At 40.4% G+C, this 27,471-nt stretch overlaps 1 protein-coding gene across 1 annotated transcript; it reads left to right on the plus strand.

The window, feature by feature from the left end:
* Positions 1-3,467: 3,467 nt before the first annotated feature.
* Positions 3,468-26,737, plus strand: ptpn2a (protein tyrosine phosphatase non-receptor type 2a). Its single transcript, XM_061673706.1, has 9 exons — positions 3,468-3,728; positions 7,186-7,276; positions 7,744-7,844; positions 8,006-8,104; positions 19,648-19,785; positions 19,967-20,176; positions 23,308-23,469; positions 24,393-24,580; positions 25,076-26,737. The coding sequence occupies exons 1-9, from the start codon at positions 3,672-3,674 to the stop codon at positions 25,266-25,268; spliced, it is 1,239 nt and encodes a 412-aa protein (XP_061529690.1). The 5' UTR covers positions 3,468-3,671; the 3' UTR covers positions 25,269-26,737.
* Positions 26,738-27,471: the final 734 nt, after the last annotated feature.

The following is a 27,471-nucleotide window of genomic DNA, read 5'->3' on the forward strand; positions in this document are numbered from 1 at the left end:
TTGTTGGCGCAATGAGCACAAGTGATGTGATTACTAAGAATGACCACAGCGGGGCGCATTTTAGGAGTTAAAAAAACAAAACAAAAACAACTCCTCTTGTTAGAGAAATTAAAAAAATTGGTAAAATGCGCCCATGCGACAGTGGTTATAAATCACCACATTTATGTTGCTTTATGTAGTGTCTGACTTCGGCATAAAACATTAAATGGTATTTAAACTAACATCAGTTCTTCTTCTTCGTCGTCTTCGTCTTCATCTCAAGTTTTTTTTTGGTTATAATTTTTATTTTAAACATTTAGAAAATACAAACATGGCAACACGTTTTTACAACATCATGACATAACTGCCAAGGTAGCATGCCCATATTACAATAGAGATAAAACTGACAAGTACAATAAAGAAATAATAATAATAATAAATAAATAAATACAGCTCAGTAAATTAAATTAATATATACAAGTGCATCAATCGTAATAAAACTCTGATAATCGGTAGTTCGTCAATATTAAATTCGCTAAAAAGCAGGAACTCTATGCCTCCAAGTTTGTTAAATATGTAGTTTGGGATAGTACCAATGAGTCGCTATTAGACAGCCACAATTTTATCCAATTTACTTTCAAAGTGCGGCACGAGATGGTGAAAGAGGTAAAGAAGAACCCAAAGTTCACTGTGGCTGAGCTCCAAAGATGCAGTCGGGAGAGGGGAGAAAGTTCGAGAAAAGTCAACCATCACTGCAGTGACCCGACGGAAGCCTCTCCTCAGTGCAAGACATATGAAAGCCCGCATGGAGTTTCCTAAAAAAAACACCTGAAGGACTACAAGACGGTGAGAAATAAGATTCTCTGGTCTGATGAGACCAAGATAGAACTTTTTTTGCCTTCATTCTAAGGTGATTCTGCTCATCACCTGTCCAATACAGTCTCAACAGTGAAGGATGGTGGTGGCAGCATCATGCTGTGGGGGTGTTTTTCGGCTGCAGGGACAGGACGGCTGGTTGCAATCAAAGCAAAGATGAATACGGCCAAGTACAGGGATATCCTGGACGAAAACCTTCTCTGGAGTGCTCAGGATCTCAGACTGGGCCGAAGGTTCACCTTCCAACAAGACAATGACCCGAAGCACACCGCTAAAATAGCGAAGGAGTGACTTCAGAACAACTCCGTGACTGTTCTTGAATGGCCCAGCCAGAGCCCTGACTTAATTGAGCACCTCTGGAGAGACCTGAAAATGGCTGTCGACCAACGTTCACCATCCAACCTGACAGAACTGGAGAGGATCTGCAAGGAGGAGGATCCCCAAATCCAGGTGTGAAAAACTTGTCGCATCATTCCCAAAAAGACTAATGGGCGTATTAGCTCAAAAGGGTGCTTCTACTAAATATTGAGCAAAGGGTCTGAATACTCATGGCTGTGTGATATTTCAATTTGTCTTTTTTAATAAATCTGCAAAAATGTCAACAATTCAATTTTTTTTTCTGTCAAGACGGGGTGCTGTGTGTACATTAATGAGGAAAAAATGAACTGAAATGCCATCCATCCATCCATTTTCTGAGCCGCTTCTCCTCACTAGGGTCGCGGGCGTGCTGGAGCCTATCCCAGCTGTCATCGGGCAGCAGGCGGGGTACACCCTGAACTGGTTGCCAGCCAATCGCAGTGAACTGAAATGATTTTTATATTGCAGCCATTTGCTAAAATCATTTTTTTTTTTTAATTAAAAAATGAAATGATTTTAGCAAATGGCTGCAATATAACAAAGAGTGCAAAATTTAAGGGGGTCTGAATACTTTCCGTACCCACTGTATGTGCCGTATGATTGGCTGGCGACCAGTTCAGGGTGTACCCCGCCGCTCGCCCGAAGATAGCTGGGATAGGCTCCAGCATGCCCGCGACCCCTGTGAGGAGAGGCGCTACAGAAAATGGATGCATACTTTCGAAGTGCCATTGAGACAGTGCAAATCTATTTCTTTGAGGCCACCATCTCCTATTACTTTAACCATGTGACTTTTTTTCATGTAATGTGGCTTATTCCTCCAAATGAAGTTAATTTGGAAGATAGTTTAGAAGCTTTTGAAAGCTAGCATATACGCATCTGGATAGACTGTCCATTTCGGTTAAGTAGAATTGGCCGAGCGGCACGGTGGTGACTGGTTAGCGCATCTGCCTCACAGTTCTGAGGACCTGGGCCCAAATCTGGCCTTGATTTTGTTCTCCCCCTGCCTGCGTGGGTTTTCTCCCGGAAACCGGGTTTCCTCCCACTCCTTCCCCTGTATGTGTGCACGTTGCATTCACTTCATTAAAATTCTAAAAGTTTATCTTACACACAATCATGATATCATATTTTACCTTGCTATAGTTCTTTATGTATCCATTATTCTTCTCTTCAATTTGCTGCTCTCTGTTATATTTTTGCACTTCATAATCTTCTCTGACACGCATCAGTTCTGTACAGACATAGCTGAACGACATCATTCCTCTCCTGCTTCCTCAGTTAGATTGGATAGAAAATACAATTTAACTTGAAGGTTTTAGGTTTGTCCATCCATTCATTTTCTACCGCTTATCCGGGTCGGGTCGCGGGGGCAGTAGCTTTAGCAGGGACGCCCGGACTTCCCTCCCCCCAGCCACTTCATCCAGCTCTTCCGGGAGGATCCCGAGGCGTTCCCAGGCCAGCCGAAGGACGTAGCCTCTCCAGCGTGTCCTGGGTCGTCCCCGGTGGGACATGCCCGGAACACCTCACCAGGGAGGCGTCCGGGAGGCATCCAAATCAGATGCCCCAGCCACCTCATCTGGCTCCTCTCGATGTGGAGGTTTTAGGTTTGTGTAAAATTAAATTAAGTACAGTGGACCCCGCATATTTGTGGTTCGGCACCTGCGGATTCACCTATTCGTGGACCCCCACCCAAAAAAGGTTAAATTTTGGGTCGGGGTAAACCTACTCCAGTTTTTCACGGAAACCGCTTATTGGAGGTATTTTCCCGCTTCTTCACGCTTTTTTTGGGGGGGCTTATTTACACTTTTTTTCTGGGAAAAAAATAACTTTGGGGAGCGGATTCTCAACCCTACCCAAGTTTTTTGCAGAAACCGCTTATTGGCACTACTGTCCCGCTTAGCCAGGTTTTTTGTTGTTGTTGTAAATAAATGAGTAAAAATTATAATGGGAGTCAATTATTTGCAGGTTTTCGCTATTCACGGTTGGCCCGATCCCTATCCCCTGTGAATAGCGATGGTCTCCTGTATTATACATAGAGTGTATTCAAACGTTCTTTAAAAAAAAAAAAAAAAAAAAAAAAAATCAATTGTCTGAGAAAGGATTTAAATAGTTTTGTACTATTGAAGACAGGTTAATTTATGGGGGTGGCATTTAAAACAAGTTCAACGCCAAGAACAATGTGTGTTTAAAATGTGAAGATATCCCCAAAGGAGAGTCAAGAGGGGGCGGGGGATAGAGTCGAGCTGGCAAGGAATCATTATCAGCGTGAAGCGTAGTGGAGTGGAGAAGTAGCAGACAGACAGACAAGACAAGACAAGACACACAGCCTCCCCCAGGGATCCCCACGGTCAAATAGATAAACGACTGTGTAGATGGCTGCCAGAGAGGAGTAACTTAGGGAACGGAGCTGCAAACATTACTTTCGTCAGCCACAAAGTGTCCGGGCAGCTATTCATATTACAATGGAGCAAGAATTTGAAGCCATTGATTATTCCAGGGGATGGCAAAACATTTACAACGTAAGTTGGTCGCTATCTACTGTAGGCCTCTGGTGTTTTCATGCCGCTCGTTTGCTAATTTAACTAGCAAGCTAATTGTATTGCTAGGATTTTAAGACATTTCTGTGCTTGCTAGACTTCAGCTACTTTTCCGAGCGACCGGTCTAATAGGCATGGGGAAATGTAATCTGTTTATGCGAATGAGACTCAATTACCCTACCCACATTTTTAAGGACAGACTTAAGGAGAACTAGCTTTGCGTGCTAGTACCCCTCGACTTCCGTAGCAAGAAAACGTGCAAATGCAGTGTTTCCAAGTTGAGCTCGGTTAGCTAATGCTATTTGACGGCAACAGCAGACGCTCGCCGCGTCAGTCAGTTTCTGAGAAGTCGTCATCAGCACGACTTCCCAAGAAAAAGGCACGTGTTCGACCGCCATCTCCAAGGGAGACGTGCGTTCACATTCGCACTCTTCGGTTCCGGTTTAACCAGGCTGCTGTGACCATGTCACATGAAAACTCCCTCAAAAACAACATTCACTCAAACAGACACGCGTCATATACGTTACAACAAGGACAACATAAGGGCAGCGCTGACGATGAAAACAAAAATGTTACCGAGAAAACAGCAGGTGGAAGTTGTTTCATAGGTATGCAGGCAGTATTGTAGAGACACGTGTGCAATGAGCGCTATTGTAGAGGTGTATGCTCCTAATAATGTAATAGTAAATAGTTGTCAGAGGTTTTGGCAGTGATTTTATTGTATTTTTTTTAAAATTTGGTTCAGTCGTTCATGTTTCTCTTTTCCATTTTGCTACTTCAGCATTTTACAAAGTTTAGCTATGAAAATATAGATTGTTGCACCTCCAATTGTGTGTATCTTTCTGTTTATATATTGTAGAGGTGCAACAGTTAATCAATTAGTAAACAACTAATCGACAACTATTTTGAGATTCGATTGATCGTTTTGAGAAATGTTTTGAAATGTTTGTTTCGCATAAAAATGTCCAAATCCTCGGAATTTCGGCCTCGCAACAGTACATATTCTTGGATTTCAGTACTCCTCCATGAAAGCAGACTGACCTTTGCGAACATCTGCTTTTCCTTAGGAAAAGAATGATCAACATTTGTGCCTACTTTCTGACATTACAGACAAAACCAGTAACTTAATCATTATCAATGTTTGTGCGTCTTCTGCACTGTACATTTATTAAAAATTTCCTCTTTTTGACTAAGGGATTCATTTTTTTTAATCAGGTTCATAGATTAATTGGAAAAATATTTGATAGATTAAAATTTTTTTGAAATAATCATTAGTTGCAGCCCTAATATACTGTTCTATTATATACTGCAGGATATACGTTGCAATGATTTGTTTTGCAAATATGAAATAAAACGTATATATTTGCTCAGGCATTTTTTTTTAACTAACCTGAGCTGTTCAGTACAAAAAAAACCCAAAAACGTTAAAGGGGGCATATTATGGAGCATTTGTCTTCAGTTGCCAGTACTGTATACAGATATTTAGGCCTCCAGAGTGCCTGCCTACCCAGCACGTTAAATTTCACAAACAAGTAAATATTTTGTGAGCTGCCTCTTTACGAAAATGTTGTCGTTCTAAATTTTGCAGGATTGTGCTCTAACAGTGTAGCTGGTTAGCACACCTGCCTCACAGTTCTGAGGATCCGGGTTCAAATCCGGCCTCGCCTGTGTGGAGTTTGCATGTTCTCCCCATGCCTGCATGGGTTTTCTCCGGGTACTATGGTTTCTTCCCACATCCCAAAAACATGCATGGTAGGTTCATTGAAAACTCCAAATTGCCCATAGGTGTGAATGTGAGTGCGAATGGTTGTTTGTTTATGTACCCCGCCTCTTGTCCGAAGATAGCTGGGTTAGGCTCCAGCACGCCCGCGACCCTAGTAAGGATAACCGGTATGGAAAATGAAGGCATGAATGTGCTCAAACAGTGAGAGTAAAAATCTATGACATTTTGTGTGACGCTACATGCGCCACATATTGTTTTTATGGGCGGTCACTTTTTTCTTCGGACTCTGGAATTTATGCTATAAGTGGAACACAGAAGAGGGCTGAAATTGCTTTTGAAAAGGGCCACTGTCACAAAAACAATGCAAAAAAAAAAAAGCAAGACATAAAACATTTATTCATGCTCCTTGGATTATAAAGTGGTTATAGAGGAAAGAGGAGGTCTGCAGCCAAAAGCAAAGTTCAAAGTTAACAAGCAACTATAGCGTCCAATGTCGAGTAACACACACAATACACATACAGAAAGAATGTCTCGATTCTCCCCGCCAAGCTTCCGGTTGTAGGGCACCATCAAAGGCAGTCCACTAGCTACAACGTTTCCGCGACTGTTGCAAAAGTACTGCCTGTCAAGGTGCGAAAGCAACAAGCGGCAACACTCAAACATCCCTGAAATTCTCTTTATCAGAAACGGTGCTGCTGTAAGCCTGCTGTTGAAAGGGCGCAACCGGGCGCAAGCGCTGACATTCTCCTCCAATGAATGTCCCGCTGCCGCTGTAAACAGTCCACCACGGACCGCTCCACACAAGTGACAAACAACACTAAATGACAAAAAACAACGCGCAAACAGTGGAGCTCTCGAAGAACGCTGCCCTCTTTCGGCGCTACTTGCCTCGTTGCAACACCCTAGCTCCGTCTCCGGTTGTCATGGTAATTAAAGGCATACTTAACCGCATTATTGCATGTGACAGGACTGCCCCTCAAAACAGCCTGAGTTCAGTAGGCTTAAAAACAGGGTGTAAAGTCAGCTGTAAAACTTGATTCTTAGGCTATTATTACGAAAGTATGTTAAGACACCTGGGAACTGTTTAAACTGAGAAAAGATGCATTTTCTCCTTTATAACTTAAGCAGCTGTTATTGAGTTGAGTTGCTGCCAAAATGTTTGGCCACGACTGTATGGGATAGACTACAATTTATTTCAGTGTGGATGACAGTTTGAAACTGAGGGCATTATTGTATCACTGAAGCTGAAATACTAATTTGCATATACGGAGGTGGCATTCCCACTGTAATAATCTCCGCCTTGGAAATTATTTGTATAGCATATAAACAATGGTCACGGAGTGTTTTTGCTTAAGCATGTGAAGACAGAGATGCAATGAAACAGCCTTTATTACAAAAGACAAGTCAAGCAGGATGCCAGAACCAAATAACAACTGAAAGAAATTCAGCATGCACTGCAAGATTGCATATTAGCAGGGCTAAAAGCTTGCAGTTTGTCCAGCAAAAATAGCTCGGTCATCTTTGTGGACAATACTGATTTTACAGATTAGGTTAATAGTTACATTTGCGCCTCAAAACAAAAATGAAAGAATAATTATTGTCCGGTGAGGGCCAGGCTAAATAGAGCACAACTTTACCCAGATGGATTACAATTTCCCACCAAGTAATCATTTCAAAGCAAAGCTAACATTGTTTGTGTTTTGTCTGCTCCTCCAGGAAATCCGTAACCAAGCCAATGAATATCCCTACAATGTGGCAAAACTTCCTGTGAATCGGAATTTGAATCGCTACAGAGATGTTAGTCCATGTAAGTCTCACAACAGACTTGTATGTTGAGGTGGGCATGATGTGTAGCAATTGTAAAGGTAATGTTGTGTTCAAGTAAAAACAGCGTAAACAAGGAGAGCAAATGTTAGTGCAGTTAGTGTTATTTAAAAACCAAAATGATGACAAAAAGTTGTAAATGTGATATGTAATTACTGTATGAACCTACAACAATGAATGCTGGAAAAGTGAGCGAGGTTCTGTTATTAGGCTGCTTTGACGTGGATAACTTACAGCAGGAATCGGTTAACAAGTTATTTTGTTTTGAAGTTGGCTTGTGCATTTAAATTTAAAGCTGTTGAGTTTCAATTTTTCCAATTGACAAGCTGTTGATGTTCATTGATACGAGAATTGTTGAAATATCTAAGTCATTGACCTTTCTTCAAATAGGCATCCTTAATTGAAGTCAATAATGTCTTTGTAACGCTTTTCTGTCTCTCCTGATTTTAGATGATCACAGCCGGGTAAAACTTGAAAACTCTGAAAATGACTACATCAATGCAAGTTTAGTAACGGTGGAAGAAGCCCATAGAGCTTACATTCTTTCTCAGGTGAGGTGCGAACTAGCAAGTCTTGTTTACAATACTTAATTCACTCTTAAAAGTTTGACAATAGACGATTGAATTAATTGGCTAGGCTTATTTGGAGAACACAATGGATTTAAATCTCTTTGTGACGACAGTGCCTAATTCATTTTCACTGGGATTTACAGGGACCTTTAAGGAACACTTGTGGTCACTTCTGGCTGATGATTTGGGAGCAGTGTTCCAAAGCTGTTATAATGCTGAACAGAATAATTGAAAAGGGATCTGTAAGTACATATCAGTTCATCACCTGCAACCCTCATTGTCTTTTCAAGAGACAAATCTGCACACTGGGCTATAGATTATTATATTGTTTTTATAATATAGACATGGGTTTACTTGCAGTGTTTTTTTTTTTTTTTACCCAATATTCCTTCAGGTTGTGCTCAGAAATGGCTACGGACAAGTTGAAAGGATAGTAAAATGCTAGATGCCGTATTTACATTTTAAATTTGTTAACAATACTTCTGACCTGTTTCAAATTTTCAAATAACTAAACATAGTGGACTTAGTCTACACAAGCTTCAAGCTTTTGGTGGTATAAAACAAAAATGAGTCCAAGATAAATATTTTTAAAACACTTCCCACCCTCATTCTAACCTATAACTTAACTCAATTGAGGAAAAAAAAAAACATTTTAGAGAGTGCAAGAAAAATAAACTGTTACTGACTTACTTATGTGGTGGTTCCACAAATGTGGGCACCCTCTTATAACTCGGAAGTTGGCTGTGTTCATAATTAACCAATCATATTAATTTCTGGCGATACGGTCGACATCTGCTTCGCAGTTCTGTGGACCGGGGTTCTAATCCTGGCCCGCCTGTGTGGAGTTTGCATGTTCTCCCTGTACCTGCATGGGTTTTCTCTGGGTACTCCGGTTTCCTCCCACATCTCAAAAACATGCATGGTATGTTAATTGAAGACTCTTAAATTGTCCTTAGGTGTGAGTGTATGCGCGAATAGTTGTTTATATGTGCCCTGCGATTGGCTGGCGACTAGTTCAGGGTGTACCTCGCCTCTCGCCCGAAGATTGCTGGGATAGGCTCCAGCATGCCTGCAACGCTAGTGAGGATAAGCGGAACGGAAGATGTATGAATGAATGAACATTGATTTAAAGTTCCTCTGATTAACCCCTAATAAAGGTCAGATGTTCCATTTTGTGTTGTCAAATCCTGAGATTTAGCAGAAGCCTCAAGGCTTTGTGTTGCCACTGACGGGTATTTTGAACTGTTTGTAATTCTCTCCACCTTGACCAAGGCCCTGGCTCCAGCTGAAGAAAAAATGCACCAAAGCATGATTCTGCCACCGAAACGCATCACTTATAGCAGGGATCTTGTTTGATGTGCGTCCCACATCCTAGACGCACAAAAATGATCAAGGATGCATAAAGCATGGTGACTCTGCGTCCAGTGGCGCACAACATTGCTTACCTATGTACAGTATGTGTGCAAGGCTTGAATTAAGCGGTCTCGCATCGCAGACTGCGGGTCAAAATTTGCATTTTGCGCATAAAAAAACTGCAAATCAGGTTTAACACTTGAGACGGTGTGAAGACGGAAGCAGGCAGTGATCTTTGTCACTGATGTGTGTATGCGGAAGTGAAGCGATTCGATTGAGGAGCGGGGAAACAGCGGTTGCAAAATGCGATGCCGAATTGAGAAGAGAGAGGAAAAAAGACAAATGGCGAAAGTGTGGTAGCATTTTATAGTGAAATGCAGGCAGAGCACCTGATATTTGTAACCAGGACCTTTCAGTTAGCCGAGTATGACGCCGCGTCGGGGGACCTGAGAGACAGAAGTGAAGTTAAACATAGCGCAAATCAGTGAGGTTAATGTTAGTCTACTTTACTACCGTGTGGCTTTTTTTTTGTAATTATTATTTTTTTTAATTCACCGTGACAAGCAAAGTATAAGGCAGCCATGACGGTAGGTACAGTGTGCTTTTTGCTCAGTGTAGTCACTGTGTGACATATGGCCAATGTGATGTAAGTGACACAACTTTGAGTCAAGTATGTGATAAATGTGCCAAATGTGGCCAGAGAGGTAACATGGATCATTATCTTGTACCCAAACAGAGGAGGGGTTGGGTCAAGGGAGATAAAGGAAATATTTTTCTCTATCAAGGTTTCTTCAGTTTAGTTTGAGAAAATTGAACATTTCTAAAACTTGCAGTAGTGCAAAGAATATTTGTCTTATTCCTAGTCAGGCTTTTTTTTTTTTTCTTTTATATTTGAGATTTTTGCATGTTGTGTGTTGTAAGAGTTGCAGACAACTGTGTGTTTTGGCTGTCAAATGTATTTAAAAGAAAATTGTATTAATTGTTCAACCTTGTCATGGTTTTTAAAATAGATTTTTATGGTTTTGGTCTTGTCACAGTCTCTGCTTGTCTTGGTCTTGTCTCGGTCTCAACCCCCAAAGGTCTTGGTCTTGTCTTGGTCTCATTAGGCTCTGGTCTCGGGGAAGTCTTGGTCTTGGATAATGTGGTCTTGAGCACAACACTATCCACATCCCCAGTTATAAAATAGTGTGCACATTAGAACAACATTAGATTTATTATTATTATTTTTTTTCAAGTTAAGTTGATAGTTGAATGCACGTTCATTAATTGATTTTTTTTTTTTTTTTTTTTCCCTCAGTCGTCCGCTTGCTTTGCTCGCTTTTGCCTCCAAACACAAGCTTGCTTGCTCACTCGCACTACTTGCTGTCCTCAGTTGCACTGGCCCCACCCCACACCTCTTTCAGCCGATCACATTCTGACACTCGCTCTTCCAGTCATTGCGATACCTTCATGGCCTCGCAGACAGTCGGAACCTGTAAAACTCGTAAGACCAAATCACGTACACCCCAGCAGGCTTGCTTCTTGCTGTAGGACATAGTAGTAGTAGTATAATTTGAAAAAAAAGATTACAGGTGGAAGGAATTCTTTGCAAGAATGTATTGTAGCAAACCGGCGGCATGGTGGCCGACTGGTTAGAGCGTCAGCCTCACAGTTCTGAGGACCCGGGTTCAATCCCCGCCCCCGCCTGTGTGGAGTTTGCATGTTCTCCCCGTGCCTGTGTGGGTTTTCTCCGGGCACTCCGGTTTCCTCCCACATCCCAAAAACATGCATGAATTGGAGACTCTAAATTGCCCGTAGGCATGACTGTGAGTGCGAATGGTTGTTTGTTCCTATGTGCCCTGCGATTGGCTGGCAACCGGTTCAGGGTGTACCCCGCCTCCTGCCCGAGGACAGCTGGGATAGGCTCCAGCACGCCCGCGACCCAAGTGAGGATAACCGGCTCAGAAAATGAATGAATGAATGAATGAATATTGTAGCAAACGTACGGTTGTTACATGGATTGTTCGGCGAGTTTTATAAGATCCGACCGTCTTTGAGACCATCAGGTTGTTTGAGTTTGAGTTGTGATTGGATAAGTGAGTCGGGGGGTGTGGCAACTGGAAGGAGGGAGAAGTGTGTATCTGAAGGATAAAGGCTTGAGTAAAAAAAGAGTTGGATGTTGTTTTTTTGACAACTGTTCATTTTGATAATAAAGAGGTTATTGATCGATTCCCGCTTGTCTTCGTTTTGTTATCTTAGCAGACGCTACAGTATACAGTATTTTTTTACTGTTATAGGAGGGTGTTTGGTGAATTCGCTGATGTGACGATATAAAGTGTACATCAACTAGCGTTAGTGAGTGCCTTTTAAGATGGGTGTTCCCAGCGCTTTTGTTTTATTTGAGGAAAAACTTGCATATTTTGCAAGTGACTGTGCTACCGGTCTCATTTTTAGTAAAATATTTTCACACACTTGAAGCACCACTGCTTGTTTTCTGTGCTGACCAAGCCCCTGTTGATTTCAGCAAGGCACTTATGCTGTGAATGCCAAAACAGATGAATACTGATTAATCGGCTTCAAGCAATTAAACATCATTGCACAGTGGTAAAGTTGATGCGTAGACTAGTTGGTTCAAACCCAGGATATGCAACCACATTATTGCAGTTGTTTATGATGATTCCCCCTCTCTAAAGTATTTTCTTTTTTCTTCAAATGAGTAGTACAGGTTCCAGGTCCCATCAATAGTAAAAATAGCTTTGAAATGATTTATGTCTCATTTTTTATATCACAAAAACCTGGCATTTGAACAGGGTGTTTGTATATTTTAATGGCCCCACTGCTAACAAATACTTTTTTTTTTTTACATGTTTAATGCATATTATATTTGGACATCACATACATGCATCTTTTTGCCACTTTTTGTTTCTATTTTACCACTTTTCACACATTTACTCATCAGTAACAAAGATAATCCCTTTGTTATATTTTATTTATATTCTGTGTTTTCCAAATTTGTTGGCTGCCCAATATTTCTTGAAATATAGCTATCTGCTTGTACAGCAACCCAAAAAATTGTCTAGCTCACAGTCACATTGTTTTCTCCCTTCTGGTTTTGGTACTGTAGTCCAGTGTTTCCCAACATTTAGTGAACCAAGGCACATGCATTCTATTGCCAAAAGTATTTGGTCACCTGCCGTGACTCATATATGATTTGAAGTGACATCCCCTTCTTCCCGTTCAATAGGGTTTAATATGACATCGGTCCACTTTTTTACAGCGATAACAGCTTTAACTCTTCTGAAAAAGCTTTCCAGAAGGTTCAGGAGTGTGTGTAGAGAATTTTTGACCGTTCTTCCAGAAGCGCCTTTGTGAGGTCACACAGTGATATTGGACGAGAAGGCCTGGCTCTCAGTCTGCAATGTAATTCATCCGATCACACCAATGGGTATTCTATGAGGCTGATGTCAAAGCTTTCCACAAGGTTCAGGAGTGTGTGTAGGGAATGTTTGACCGTTCTTTCAGAAGCGCGTTTGTCAGGTCACACAGTGATATTGGACGAGAAGGCCTGGCTCTCAGTCTGCAATGTAATTCATCCGATCACACCAATGGGTATTCTATGAGGCTAATGTCAGGACACTGTGCAGGCCAGTCAAGTCCATCCACACCAAACTCTGTCATCCATGTCTTTATGGACCTTGCTTTGTGTGTTGGTGCACACTCATGTGGGAACAGGAAAGAGGCCATCCCCAAACTGTTCCCACAAAGGTGGGAGCAGTGAATTGTCCAAAAGCTCTTTGCATGCTGAATCATTGAGAGTTCCTTTTAACTTGAACCAAGGAGAACAGGGCCCATACAGACAAAGAACCATTCACAGTCACAATCACAACTACGGACAATTTAGAGCCTTCAATAAACCTACCATGGATGTTTTTGAAATGTGGGATGAAAACGGATTACCTGGTAGGTGCACAGGGAGAACATGCAAACTCCACACAGGGAGGCTTGATCTAAACCCAGGATGTCAGAACTGTGAGACCGATGTATTAATCAGTCGCCCACCGTGCCACCATGCAGTTGCACATATTATTCATAATTTTAAGATCCGCAGGCTGTAGCCAACCTACATTAACGTGGCCGCAGGAGGAAAATTTATGACAAATTGAAGAGATGGATAATACGAATGGTAACAAAAGAGCCCAGACCTCCAAAGAAATTAAATGTAAACTCACAAGGTCAGGGTACATCAGTGTCAGATCTCACTAACCGCCGTTGTTAGTTTAAGTGGACTTAATGGGAGCTAACCAAGGAGGACACATCTGTTGAAAAGAGATCATAAAAATGTGAGAGTGTAATTTGCCATACTGCATGTTGACAAGCCACAAAGCTTCTGGGAAAATGTCCAATGGACAGATGAGACAAAACTGGAATCTTTTGGCAAGGCACATGAGCTCTATGTTCATAGACGCAAAAGTGAAGCATACCAAAAAAAGAACACTTTCTCTACTGTGAAACATGGAGGAGGCTCTGTTTTGTTCTGCGACTGCTTTCCTACATCTGGCATAGGGTGTCTTGAGTCTGTGTCATGAAATCTCAAGACTATCAAGGTATTTTAGAAAGAAATGTGCTGCCCAGTGTCAGAAAGCAACTTGGTCTCAGTCGCCGGTCAAGTGTCTTGCAACAGGGTAATGACTGAAAACACAGCTAAAAACACCCAAGAATGGCTAAGAGCAAAATATTGCCTCAAAAGGTTGTGCAACATAATATTAAGGCTACCATCATTTTTGTCAAGGCCGGTTTCATGAGTTTATTTTTAAAAATAATTCTGTTGATCCACAATTCAAAAGTAGTGCCTGATTGTCATTAGTTTATTTTCATTAGATTTGTACTACTACTTTTGTCTGCTTCAAGTTATTTCTTTGACCACTTTGTGTTTTTCTTTCATTAACAGAGGGGTACCAACAATTTTGTCCATGTGTGTATGTTTGTGATTTGCATGTTTTTTTGTTTTTTTTTTCTGTGGGTCCATGCGGCAGTCACAGCTAAACCTAACAGCACCAAACCTCACTTGCAAAGAGGCCAGGTACCACCTCTTCAAGTGGAGTTTGTGTGCAGCATGGTTCAGAACTTCAGATGTTAGCCTGAACACTATCATACTGGTGGCATTATCGCGGAACGAGCGTTTTACCTTCACCACACCTGGAAAGGGCAACTTTTGATGGCTGGAACAGTTGTTATTAGAAGTAAGCTTCAATGTGGTAAAAGGCGCAGTCGGGACATTACAAAACCTTTTTGTTCTCCAACACCAAAGACATTGCTTCACCCATATATCACCAAAATGCGACGCCGTGTTTTGATTATCAGTTTTGGTAGTTTAAGAGACGGCGAAAGAGATTTAATATAAACCATATTGTTAAACATTACAATGTAAGTACTGTATAGCATTTTTGAGGCTGAAGTGTTTACAGTCTGATGAATAAAATAATATGATAAAGCCCTGCTTTGTTATGAAGCTCAGTTAGTTAATTTTGTGGTTGTATTTTGCCAGGCTGCAGTCCTGTGCTGACTTAAAACTAAATTACTTCATGGCATGACAGTTTGTTTTAAGATGACATGTTTTGTTTAAAAAAAGGAGTGGTTTGTGTTCCATTCTATTCTTGTTGTCATGACAATTCTCTGTTGGTCAACTCAAATGACTGTTTTATGTCTAGTTCCACTTTTTTTGTGGCGTCTCACAATGTAGTATGTGATCCTTCACAACTGTGAACACTTGAAATACAAAAAAAATAATAATAATTCCATCCCGAACAGAGCTTTACTAATTCTTCGAAATGGCCTAAGCTATCGAAATTTCTTGGGCCCTACACTAACTTTTGCACTGGTAGCACTGGTGCGGCCAACTTTTTCAGTTGGTCTTAATAGCCTTTCTTCTATCTAGGCTTTATTGTAATTAATAACATTTATGTTAGGCTTTGTTGTATTTCATGTTAACTTATTGTACTGAAAAAAGAGAACAGATTCCAATTCAAGTTTAAACAAAGATTTGTATTCACACAGGACATCATCCACTTTGCCAACTCTTCTCTAGGGAACAGGACATTTAACATCAAAGTGTAAGATGAAGGTTTCTACAGGTATGTGCCCAAAAAATTTGAATATCGAGGGAAAGTCCATTTATTTCAAAAAGTGAAACTTATGTTATATTAGTTCACCACACACAAAGTGGAATATTTCAAGCATTTATTCGTTTCATTTTGAAGATTATGGCAGAAAGATAAAAAAAAAAACATTAACAAATGCAGTATTTTACAAAATTAGAATATCATGACAAAGTTCAACATTGTAGGCTGCCTGTGTCCCAATCTTTTCAGCTAATTAAAATAAAACACCTGCCAAGGTTTTCCTCAGCCTTTAAATGGTCTCAGTCTTAGCAGACTTCAGAAACATTGGGAAGACTGCTGACTTGACAGTTGATCAGAAAATAAACATCGACACCCTGTATAATGAGAAAAGGTCTCAAAAATAAATTGCAAAAAGAAGCTGGATGGTCATAGAGCGCTGTATCAAAGTACATTAACAGAGTGTTAAGAGGAAAGGGAAAATGTAGCTGGAAAAGGTGCACAAGTGACAGGGATGACCGCAGCATTGAGATGATTGTCAAGCAACGGCGATTCAGAAATCTGGGGGAGCTTCATAAGGAGTGGACTGAGGCTAGTGTCAGTGCGTCAAGAACCACCACATACAGACGTCTGCATTACATGGGCTACAGCTGTAGAATTTCATGTGTCAAGCCATTCCTGAACCAAAAGGTCAGAAGCATCTGTGCTGGGCTAAGGAAAAAGTACTGGTCCTCTTTTCAGATTAAATTAAATTTTGCATTTCATTTGGAAATGAAGGTCCCACAGTCTGAAGGAAAACTGGAGAAGCACAAAAGTCAAGCTACTTAAAGTCCATTGTGAAGTTTCCACAGTCAGTAATGGTTTGGGGAGCCATGTCATTTGCTGGGGTGGGTTGCTTGTCTTTTATCAAGTCCACCGTCAACACCGGTGTCTACCGGGAAATTTAAGAGCGCTTCATGTTTCCCGCTGCCGACGTGCTTTTTGGAGACTGATTTTATTTTCCAGCAGGATTTGGCACCTGCCCACAAAGTCAAAACTACCAATTACCTGGTTTAATAGCCATGGAATAACAGTACTTGATTGGCCAGCAAATTCGCCTGACTTGAACCCCATTGAAAATGTATGCGGTATTGTCAAGAGGAAGAGGAGGGAACAGAAACTCCGAAATGCAGACGATCTAAAGGAGAATATCGCAGCAACTTGGGCTACAATAACACCTGAACTGTGCCAAAGGCTGATCACCTTCATGCCATGCCACCTTGATGCTATAATTAAGGAGGACCAACAAAGTACTGAGGGCATATTACTTTAATACACTTTTCAGAAGGCCAACATTTCTATGTTTGGCCAACATTTCTGTGATTAAGATCCTTTTTTGTTGGTCACATGAAATATTCAAATTTTGTGAAATACTGAACCGTTTTTTTTTTGTCTTTCTGCCATAATCAAAATTGAAACAAAGTCTTGAAATATTTCACTTTGTGTGTGGTGAACTAATGTAACATGCAAGCTTCACTTTTTGAAACAAATTATTGTAAATAAAGTGACTTTCCCTCAATATAATTTTTTTTGGCACATACCTGTATATACAAATAATAAATAGAATGATAAACAAAGTACATAAAAAAGAGTGTGTTTTTTTAAAAAAATAAAACATGAAATGGCATTCTGCTGTGTTATACAAAGATGACACCATCACACGAAACACAAATTAACAAGAACCACATTAAACAAGAAAAAAAAATACAATGAACATGAATAACATTACACCCATACAGAATTTACAGTATTGCGTGCGTACACACACAATTTTACAATATGTTCACACATGGCACACGAGCACACAGTCATTTACGTCATTTATCTCTGACGCTGTGTCATAGGGGATGCCAGAAACTTTAACCAGGTCATCTCCCTGTCTATGCCCTTATCCTTGTACAGAGCGTAAACTTTGGTTGGGCAGTAAATGTACTTGCCTGCTTGCCCCGCGAAGCCTGTGTGAAAGTGCGGTCTGTCAGGTCCAGGTTTCAGCACGTGACTGCAGAAACGACACACAACCGACCACTCTGCGGAGTCTCTTCCCTTCTCTTCTTCTCAGCCTGTTGAGGCCATAATTTAGATTAGATTAGATTGTGGTAGCACGGGCGGGTTGATGACGACTGACTCCATTTTTTACCACTAGAACGCTGGCCATCTGGGAGCCCTCGATCGAAGAGTGCTATAAGAGCTGTGTCTCAAGTGATGACGTTGCCCACTCTGTGCACCGGGCGAGATCCTGGCCATAGCCCAGATCCTGCAGCTCTGCCTTCATCCACATCTCCTGGTGTTGAGAGCATGTTGTTACCTGGTTTTCCAGACATGTTATTCACCGCCAAGCATATCTTACACTTTCACATTTAAACTGGAAATGAACACGCACAATATCCTTGTTTAGAAAAAATCTTTTGGCTTTTCATACAAAATAAAACAAGAAAAAACAACTAAAATAAGTAAATAATTTGTACACTCTTCTGATTCCCCTTCACTGGCAGCTCTTTGATTTGATTTGATTTCATTTGGTGATAGTACAAAAAAAGGGCACATTAGCACGTCCCGACATAGTCAAGCATGGTCACCAAGGATAAAAACACAATTAAGGCCGAGGGCATAAAGCTACAGTATGTACACAAGTACATATTAGTAATCACATTTTCTTTTATGGTGCAGAAACCTGAAAAACAGGGTAATGGCAGCAGCAGGGCAATATACACATACTGTACATATTAACAACTTAAGATCATCCAAAATTAAACCATTAAAATAAAAATATGACTAAAAGTGTGTAACAAAGTGATGTTTTGTAGCCAGTTTTTAAAGTAGTCAAGGAATCACTTGATGTCCTTTGACAAGTTGTTCCATTGGACTGCTGCGCTTTCAGCCATTAACCAACCTCATTCATTTGAATGAAGAGGTAGTTCTCCCAAAAGATGCCAAAAATGCAAAGCATGCGATTAAAAATTGAATTAAATCAAATTTCATTATAAGACTTTAGGAATATAAGCATTTCAGCACACTATTTTAAGCACTACCCCATTCATTCACATGTGACTGTGTTTTTATGTTTTAAGTATTTTCTCTCAATTCTCTGTTGTTGTACCAGAGCAGCTCCAACGACCGGAGACAAATTCCTTGTGTTTTTGACATACTTGGCAATTAAAGATTATACTGATGTTCAATGCAACCTAACAAAATCGCCACACAAATGGCTAAAAAATGCAAAGGAATCCGACTATAAAGAGACAAAACAAAATGCATCATAAGACACAAAAAATATGAGCATTTAAGCACAGAATTAGAACATAAATATGTGAGATTTTCATTCAAATCACCTCGTAGGGAATTGTCTGTTTGTATCAAAGTTTCCGTGTTTAAAATAGCTCATGCACGATGTGACTACACAAAAACGGTCATGATTTATGACAAACCTGACCATGAAATCGCTTAAAACGTAGCTGCTTGAGCCAAACACTCTGATTGCTGCACAGCTGCCAAGAAGTGGCATTGCAATGTAAGTAAATTGTAATGGTTTAGGGCTTTTTCAAATTTCCTGATTCCTGTCCGAAACATGTTTGAAGCGCCACAACCGGACGTAGTGGTCAGAAAAAATATGGCATCCGTAGTCGTTCAGCACTACTATTAGAAATGAATGGGATTCGGTTTCGTGCTATTAAGCTGAACTATTCTGCGGTTAGCACATCCACCTCAGTTCTGAGGTCCCAGGTTCAAATCCGGCCTTCCTGTGTGGTGTTTGTATGTTCCCCCGGTGCATGTGGGGGTTTTCTCCGGCTACTCCATCTTCTCCTCACATTCCCAAAACATGCCTGGTAGATTAATTGAAGACTCAAAATTTACCATTGGTGTGAATTGTTGTTTCTCTATATGTGCCTTGCGATTGGCTGGCGACCAGTTCAGGGTGTAGCGCCTCTCGCTCAGAGTTACCTGAGATAGGCTCCAGCACACCCGTGACCCTAGTGAGGATAATGGAAAAAATAAAATCACCTTAGAAGGTCTTTAAAGATGCAAAATCAGCCAGGGCAAGTCATCCCAGGTTTGAGAAATCACATGCATGTACAAAATTCATTTTCATTTGCACGTATTCCTCCCATAAGGGGCAAAATGAACTGTGCGACAATTTCCAGATGTAATCCTGTTTGCGCCCCGTTAGTATCTCAGCTTTCACATCTGTTTGCATGCACAGTCAAGTTTGTGCCTCTTTTTGCATGTATAAACCTGAAATGAACTAGGCCCCTTTGTCTTTTATACCATACTGAGTTAATTCCTTTTTGATTTTTTTTCAGGAAAAATGTGCGCAATACTGGCCAACTACGGAGGAACTACAAATGTCTTTCACAGATACGGGTTTTGTTGTCAGGCTACTTTCAGAGGAGGACCATTCCTATTTCACAATCAGAGTGCTAAAATTACAAAACATAAAGGTAAGTCTTCATAAAGGCAACTTCTAAATATTTATTTTCATGAGTTGTCAAATCCTGCAGGAAAATTGAAATGCTGGGGTTTAATGTTTCTTGTAATAGTTCCCCAGTGAAAAATCAGCCCGTTCAACTCTGTTTACACAGTCCTCATGTCACGATTAATGTCACACATTGTCTGTTGTAGACAGGGGAGTGGAGATCAATTTATCACTTTCACTACACTGCATGGCCGGATTTTGGTGTTCCAGAATCTCCCGCCTCCTTCCTCAACTTCCTTTTCAAGGTTCGGGAGTCTGGTTCACTGGACATGGAGCACGGGCCCTCAGTTGTGCACTGCAGTGCTGGGATTGGGCGATCTGGGACCTTTGCCTTAGTGGACACCTGCCTGGTCTTGGTAAGAACAGAGATTGTCTCAAAATTGGCCATTGTGGATAGTACCTGTTGCTAAGGGTTGACATGGGTTGACAAAGGCTACTTTCACACTGCAGGGCATGATGCTCAATTCGGATTGTTTATTCAAGTTGATCTTTTCATGTAGTCATTCACATTACAAAAACAAATGCAACCTCTACTGTAGATGGAATGCGTCCGTGACGTCACACCCATGCGCACAACGGCAAGGCGGTGTGTTTACGGAAGTAAATGTGACCCCCTCACGGTGGTCTCGTCATGACGCATTTGTGGCAGTTTCAAGGATTTTATGCAATCGGAGCCAACATTTACTTCGAGTTCTAAAGTATCTTATGTCCATCACTCTTTTCCTGCTTCGTCCGCAGTTTGCTTTTGTCATGCGTCTGTTTTGTTGAACAATTGTGATGTTTGTCGCCTTTTAATGACGTTTAGGTTGGATGAGCTCCCTCCCGTGAGCATCCATATTGCACTCGTGTCTTACACATATCCTATTTAGATCCACATATGAAAGAGGCCTGGATCGAATATGAAAAAATCAGAATTGTACTGTTCACATTGACATGAAAAAATCTGATAAATGTCACGTTGGGCAAAATTGAGCTGCAGTGAGCTGCAGTGTGAACATGGCCAAAGAGTCATAAATTCACCAAAAACTTGCGTATTAGCAGGACCAAATAGCATCCACATTTTGGAATTTTAAGTAAGTTATTTAAGTCTTCCATATTCCTGTATTCCCATAAATTAAATGAAAATGAATGTTGTTTTCATGATGGCATTTTGAAATGCTAAATAAAGAAACTAACCAAGAACGTTGCTAAATTACCTTTTGTCTTTACATATTCCATGACATATTTTTACATAGGTGTGTGTGCGTGTGTGTGTGTGTGTGTGTACGTACGTACACAGTGCCGTGAAAAAGTATTGGCCCCCTTCTCAAATGTTAAAGATTATCAAACAAATGTAGATATCAGACAAATATAACCCAACTTAAAAATGCTGTTTTTAAATGATTTAATTTAAGGAAAAAAACAAAACTATTCAAAGTCACCTGGCCCGGTGTGAAAAGGTGATGGCCCCCTAAACCAGTAACTCGTTGGACCATCCTCACCAGCAACAACTGAAATCCAAGTGTTTTCTGTAACTGGCAATAACTCTTTCGAAAATATCTCTGTGCAGATATTTTAGCCAACTCTTTCTTGCAGATTTGTTTGAATTCAGAAAAAAATAGAGGGTTTTCGAGCATTAACGGCCTTTTTAGGGACATGCCACTGCCTTTCGATCTTATTTCAATCCGGACTTCGACGAGGCCACTCCAAAACCTTCATTTTGTAGTTTTAAACCATTCAGAAGTTGACTTGCTGGTGTGTTTTGGATCGTTATCCTGCTGCAGATCCCATGAGCGCTTTACCTTGAGGTCACAAACTGATGGCTGAACATTCTTCTTCATGATTTTCTGTTAAAGAGCAGTATTCATGATTCCATTAATCAAAGCAAGTTGTCCAGGTCCTGAAGGAATAAATCAGGCCAAGACCATCACACTACCGCCATGATGTTTGACTGTTGGTAGGCTGTTCTTTTTCTGAAATGCTGTGCTTCATTTACGCTAGATGTAACGAGATACACGCCTTCCAAAAAGTTCCACTTTCATCTTGTCAGTCCAAATATTGCCCCCAAATTCTTGGGAATCAATCAGATTTTTTTTAATGGAAAAGTTAGACAAGCCGTCATGTTCTTTTTGGTCAGCAGTCGTTTTCACCTTGGAACTCTGCCAAAGATGCCATTTTTTCCCAGTCTCTTCCTTATTGCCGAGTCACTGTTATTGTCGAACACTGACTTTAACTGAAGCAAGGGAGGCCAGCGGTTCTTTAGAAGTTGTCCTGAGTTCCTTTGTGGCCTGCTGGATGAGTCATTGCTGTTCTCTTGTAATTGTTGTGGGCCGGCCACTCCCGGGAAGGTTCACCACCGTTCCTTGTTTTTTCCATGTGAGGATAATGGCTCTCTCTATGTTCGGCTGGAATCCTAAAGCTTTCGAAATGAGCAGACTGATAGATGATTGGATCGTGTCTTTTTTGTTTTGTTTTTTGTTTTTAAATCTTTTGTCCGACTTCATTTTGTCAGACAGGTTCTGTTTAAGTGATTTCTTGATTGAACAGGTCAAGAGGTAATCAGGCTTGGGTGCGATCGGTGAAAGTTAAACAAAAATTGTGATTAGCCACAATTAATTCATGATTTAACGAGGGGGGAATTACTTTTTCACACAGAACCAGGTAACTTAGATTTTTTTTCCCTTAATAGCTGAAATAATGGTTATTTCAGCTATTAAGGGAAAAAAAATCAGCATTTTAAGTTCACTTGGGTTGTATTTGTGATATTTATATTTGTTTGATGATCTTCAACATTAAAGTGAGAAACTATGCAAAATGGAAGAATTTGAGAAGGGGGCCAATACTTTTTCACGGCACTGTATGTATGTATATATAATATTTTCAAATTTATTTGCGCAATACAGTACAACAAAATCAATATGTTCAAATAACCGGATGCTGGTGAGATCAGAAAACCAGGTGGGCTTTATACAATTAATCTCACCTCATTATGCATTCACAGGTACAAATAAATTTACTGTCCATACAAAAATAAGATGTAGGTAAACAATGAAAGTAAAGGAATTCAGAAGTTTAAAGAAAAAAGTGCATGCGATGCAGCAAAAATGTCCTGAACCAAAATCTAAAATTCAGTGCAGCTGACTGAGATGATGCGTTGCTTAGTTCCACAATTGCCTACTCAGTAGACTTGTCAAAACGCCAATTAGACTCAGATGGCCACTCAACAATTTGACTTATCTGCTCTGATAGAACTATATTGTAACAATAATTAAAAAAAAAAAAAAGTTGTTAAATGCACTTGCAGTGTCAGAAGGATGAGAGTAAAGATCATCATCATTAAACTGGGTGGCAAGACTGGTTGAAACTTTTTTCCTAGTCTTAGTCAATATACCGCAATTCAAGAATCAGGTTTTACTCAACGTGAATAACAAGGCAAATGTGTCAACTGTTTTCAAAAGCGTAGATTTACCTGTTCCTTCTTATCAAATAAGAAAAATGTGTTTTACAGATGGACCGGAGGAATAATCCAGCCTCAGTGGACATACAGAAGGTTCTTCTGGACATGAGGGATTACCGCATGGGCCTGATCCAGACTCCTGACCAACTGCGCTTCTCGTACATGGCCGTCATCGAGGGAGCCAAACTCCTTGGGACCAACAGTTCATCACAGGTAGCTCTTTGACTGGAGGTGACAGCAAGGATGATTGTTTGAATACACTTTAATAAATGTAATCAAAAAATGTATCAGTTTAAAGTGATTCATGAAATATTGCTATTTTTCATATTACCGGTAATTTCAAATGGAAGAAAATTATATAAGGGGTTTATTTAAAGAATACCTTTTTCAACAACAAAACATTACATTATTTTTTTCACAAAAGAAAGCAGTGTGGCGGCACGGTGTACGACTGGTTAGCACATCCGGATCACAGTTCTGAGGACCCGGCTTTAAATCCGGCCTCGCCTGTGTGGAGTTTGCATGTTCTCCCCGTGCCTACATGGGTTTTCTCTGAGTTCTCAGATTTCGTGCCACATCCCAAAAACAAATTAACTAACTGAAGACTCTAAATTGCCCATAGATATGAATGTGAGCGTGAATGGTTGTTTGTTTATATGTGCCCTGCGATTGGCTGGCAACCAGTTCAGGGTGTACCCCGCCTCCTGCTCGCACTTAGCTGGGATAGGCTCCATTATACCCACGACCCTAGTGAGGATAAACTGTGTAGAAAATGGATGGATGTGGTGTGTGACTCTTTTCCTAAATACAAATACAAAGGGGTTTACAATGGTCCCGATTATACGAGTTTCAAGTTTGCAAACAGCATACGTCATTGCAATATTTACCACAAAAAATTGTTTTAATCATTGATGTGCGGTGAGGTTTAATTGCACCTTCTGTTGCTTGCTGCCAACAAGTGAAATTCCTTAAGCCTCAGTTTTAATACATAATTAATATAGCTTTTCCATAGAACAAGCCACAACCTTTGCTACTGTCCCAAAATAATAAACGCCTTTCCATGTGATGGAACACAGTTCTCCTTATGAGCTTAATTGTTATATCATTTTTTACAATATTTTTTTCCCTTGTATCAGGTCAAGCTGGGAGTGAGGACAAGTGATTATTTGGAGCCAGATCTGCCTCCACCTCCACCTCCACCCAGACTGCACTTAAACAACAGCAGACCTTGCCAGGAGTCCCAGCCTACCTTAAAAGACCACATGCCGTTGCTGGTAGAGAAGCCTCACAACCAAGACCACAGCGAGGCAGAGAGCACTGGACAGTAAGAAAACTGGCTTTTGAATCTCATTGACTTGAAATGTAATTAAGAAAAAAGATGGATGCATAAAGACTTAGTTAATGCAGTAAGGGAAGTTAAGTATATTTAAAAAAAATTAGACACAAGAGTGTTTCTGGTGACAGAAAAGGGTCTTTCCCAAAAGTTACTACAAATTTGTAAATATCGACTTGTCTAAACCATTCAAATATAAGATTTAGTGAGTGTCAAGAGTTTGATCTCAATTCTTTGTTGATTGATTGGGATACAATATGTCACTACTGAACTTGTGTCCATGTCGTGTAATTATGTTTCTGTGTGTAGCTGCAGTTTCCCTGTGGATTTATACATATTTGTGGTAACTTTTCTCACTCAAAGAATACCTACTTCTGGCTTCTTAATCTTCTCTGTTGCATTTGTTATTCCATTCTAATTATAGGCTAGACTCATGACGTAAACGTTTGATTTGTTGACGACACATTCCTTGACTTGCTCTCGCAGTGTGAAGAAGCGACACCGCGAAGAGAGGATTGCCAGCACCTCACAGAAGGTCCAGCAGATGAAACAGAGACTGACCGACTCGGAGAGAAAAAAAGAGAAGTGGCAGTACTGGAGACCCATTCTGCTTAATGTCGGTGCTGGTGCCGCAATGGCTTTTGGTCTGCTGGTGTGCTGGATGTATTCCTCCCAGTGAGCCTCTCTCACTCACTTCGAACTGACTCTTATTTTGCACCAGTACCTGAGATTAGGTACTATCAAAGTAGATTTAGAGGGTATTTATTTCTTAAGGTCACAATGCGGGAGCGCTAGATCAAATGACTCTGTATATTTTTAATAAATCTAAACAAAATTAGTAACATCTCAGGATCTTGGTGCCAGCATGAGGATTTTCTTTCCTTGTCTATGAATGTACTGTATCATTTCATGGAAAATTGGTATGAAATGTGCAGTACAAAAGGTTTTTTTTTTTTTTTTACTTTTTTCATTCTTTATTTACAATGGTCAGATGTGTGCAACCCATCCTTAGTCACATCTTTACATTTATAAATTCAAAACTGCTTTCCAGGAATTTGATACTTGAGTGTGGGACTTTCTTTCCACTCCCCCATCCCCTGTTGAATTTCATAAATGCGTTATTTGTGAAATGCGCCACTTGTTCTTCCATTCACATTCAGCAGGGCATCCCAAAATGGATTGAGTTTATATTTTTTAGATGACTGGACACTCGGAAAGCTGCCTTGCTTCTGTTTTCATTTGAGGAAAAAGTTTTGTTCAATTATATGAGTGAACGTTTAGCTTTCATGTCCTTTATTCGGATCTGACAAATAGTCAGGTCCTTCACCTCATGGTGCACATACTGACCCACTGGATGGGTTCATTTTTGTGTCATTACACATTATCCCACTTATTACTCTTTAAGGAAACCAAAGCCAACCTGTTTATTTTCTCGATCTTTTTTTTTTTTTTTAAACTCTTATTAGGTGGAATGTATATATGGCGGAGGTCTGATACAACTGACTCCTATTCCTAGTTGCACCTTGGTGTTGCATGTAACCGCATTGGTTTGCAACTGAGTGGGACCAAGCTTTATTAGTTGGAAGTGCATGACGGAATATTATTCTGTGAGCAAATGCAAGAGTGTGTGTGTTTGCTATTTGAGGATGTGCCTTCATGTGATTTGAAATGGAACTGTGCTAACAGGTTTCCTGCAAGCTCAGCATCGGTTACGTGAGATTTTATACCCCCTTAACAAAAAAGATATTTGCAGTGTCCTAACTGCCCAAGGGTTTTGTCAATTCTGTCATAAGTATGGTCTGATTTGATTTGGATGTCTTGGTGTTGACTGACTGCATGGCGGCTTATTCTTCTGTGAGCAAATGCAAGTCTGTGTTTGCTATTTGAGGATGTGCCTTCATGTGATTTTAAATGGAACAAATGTGTGCTACCAGGTTTCCTGCCAGCTCAACATCAAAGTTCATGTGAGATTTGACCCCCCCCCCCTCCACCTTTAACAAAAAAAGATATTTGCAGTGTGCTAACTGACCAAGGGTTTTGCCAATTCTGTCATAAGTATGGTGTGATTTCGCTTGGATGTTGACTGACTAGTTCACTGTCTGGCTTTTATCCGTTTTTCATTGAACCCATAAACATTTTTATTCATGGCATTCCATTTATTTTTGCTTTCCAGATTCAATGTTTTACGTTTCGCACTTTCAAGTCACAGTGACAAAACTTGTTTTGAAAAAACAAACAAAAACAAAAAAAACAACTACTTATTAAAACATTATCCTGGCCAAAGACTGGCCTTGCATCTGTTACTCTGTAGATGATAGTATTCATGACAGCTTTCAACTTTTCTGTATTGTTGCCATAATTTCATTCAGAGCCATGAGTTTCATCATTCTTGGCAGACTGGCAGTGCTCTCCCCATGGATTCCAGGAACTGATTCAAGGTAAGAGAAGTACTGGCTCATAGTGACTGTTATTTTCCGCCATCACATCATTGTAAATCACAGTCTGTAAGTGTCCCGAACTCAGTAGTGCCTTTATCAAACATTAGTTGTCCTCCCATTGGAAGGCATGGAAATGTTTAGTGGAGTTCAAGGACTTGGATTAATTTGTCCACATAAAACAGTTCAAACATTTTGAAAACGAGAAGTAACAAAGAACAAGCAACAAAGTACAAAAATATACCATCTCTGTCACTTAATAACAAGTGTATATTTTCTTTTAAATCTTCATTTGCAAAAGAATCTCCATCTTTATTCAAGCTGCAATTGCCAAAGATTATATTGTGTCAGAATGAGGATAAGTTGTTACAAGGCCATCAGCTTGTCACCTTAGAGGATTTTCAGTAGTGGGAAGCAGCTCCAGCAGATGATGACGATCTGGGTCGA

The sequence above is a fragment of the Phycodurus eques genome, chromosome 4 (assembly GCF_024500275.1).
Source record: "Phycodurus eques isolate BA_2022a chromosome 4, UOR_Pequ_1.1, whole genome shotgun sequence".
In the NCBI taxonomy this organism is placed as follows: domain Eukaryota; kingdom Metazoa; phylum Chordata; class Actinopteri; order Syngnathiformes; family Syngnathidae; genus Phycodurus; species Phycodurus eques.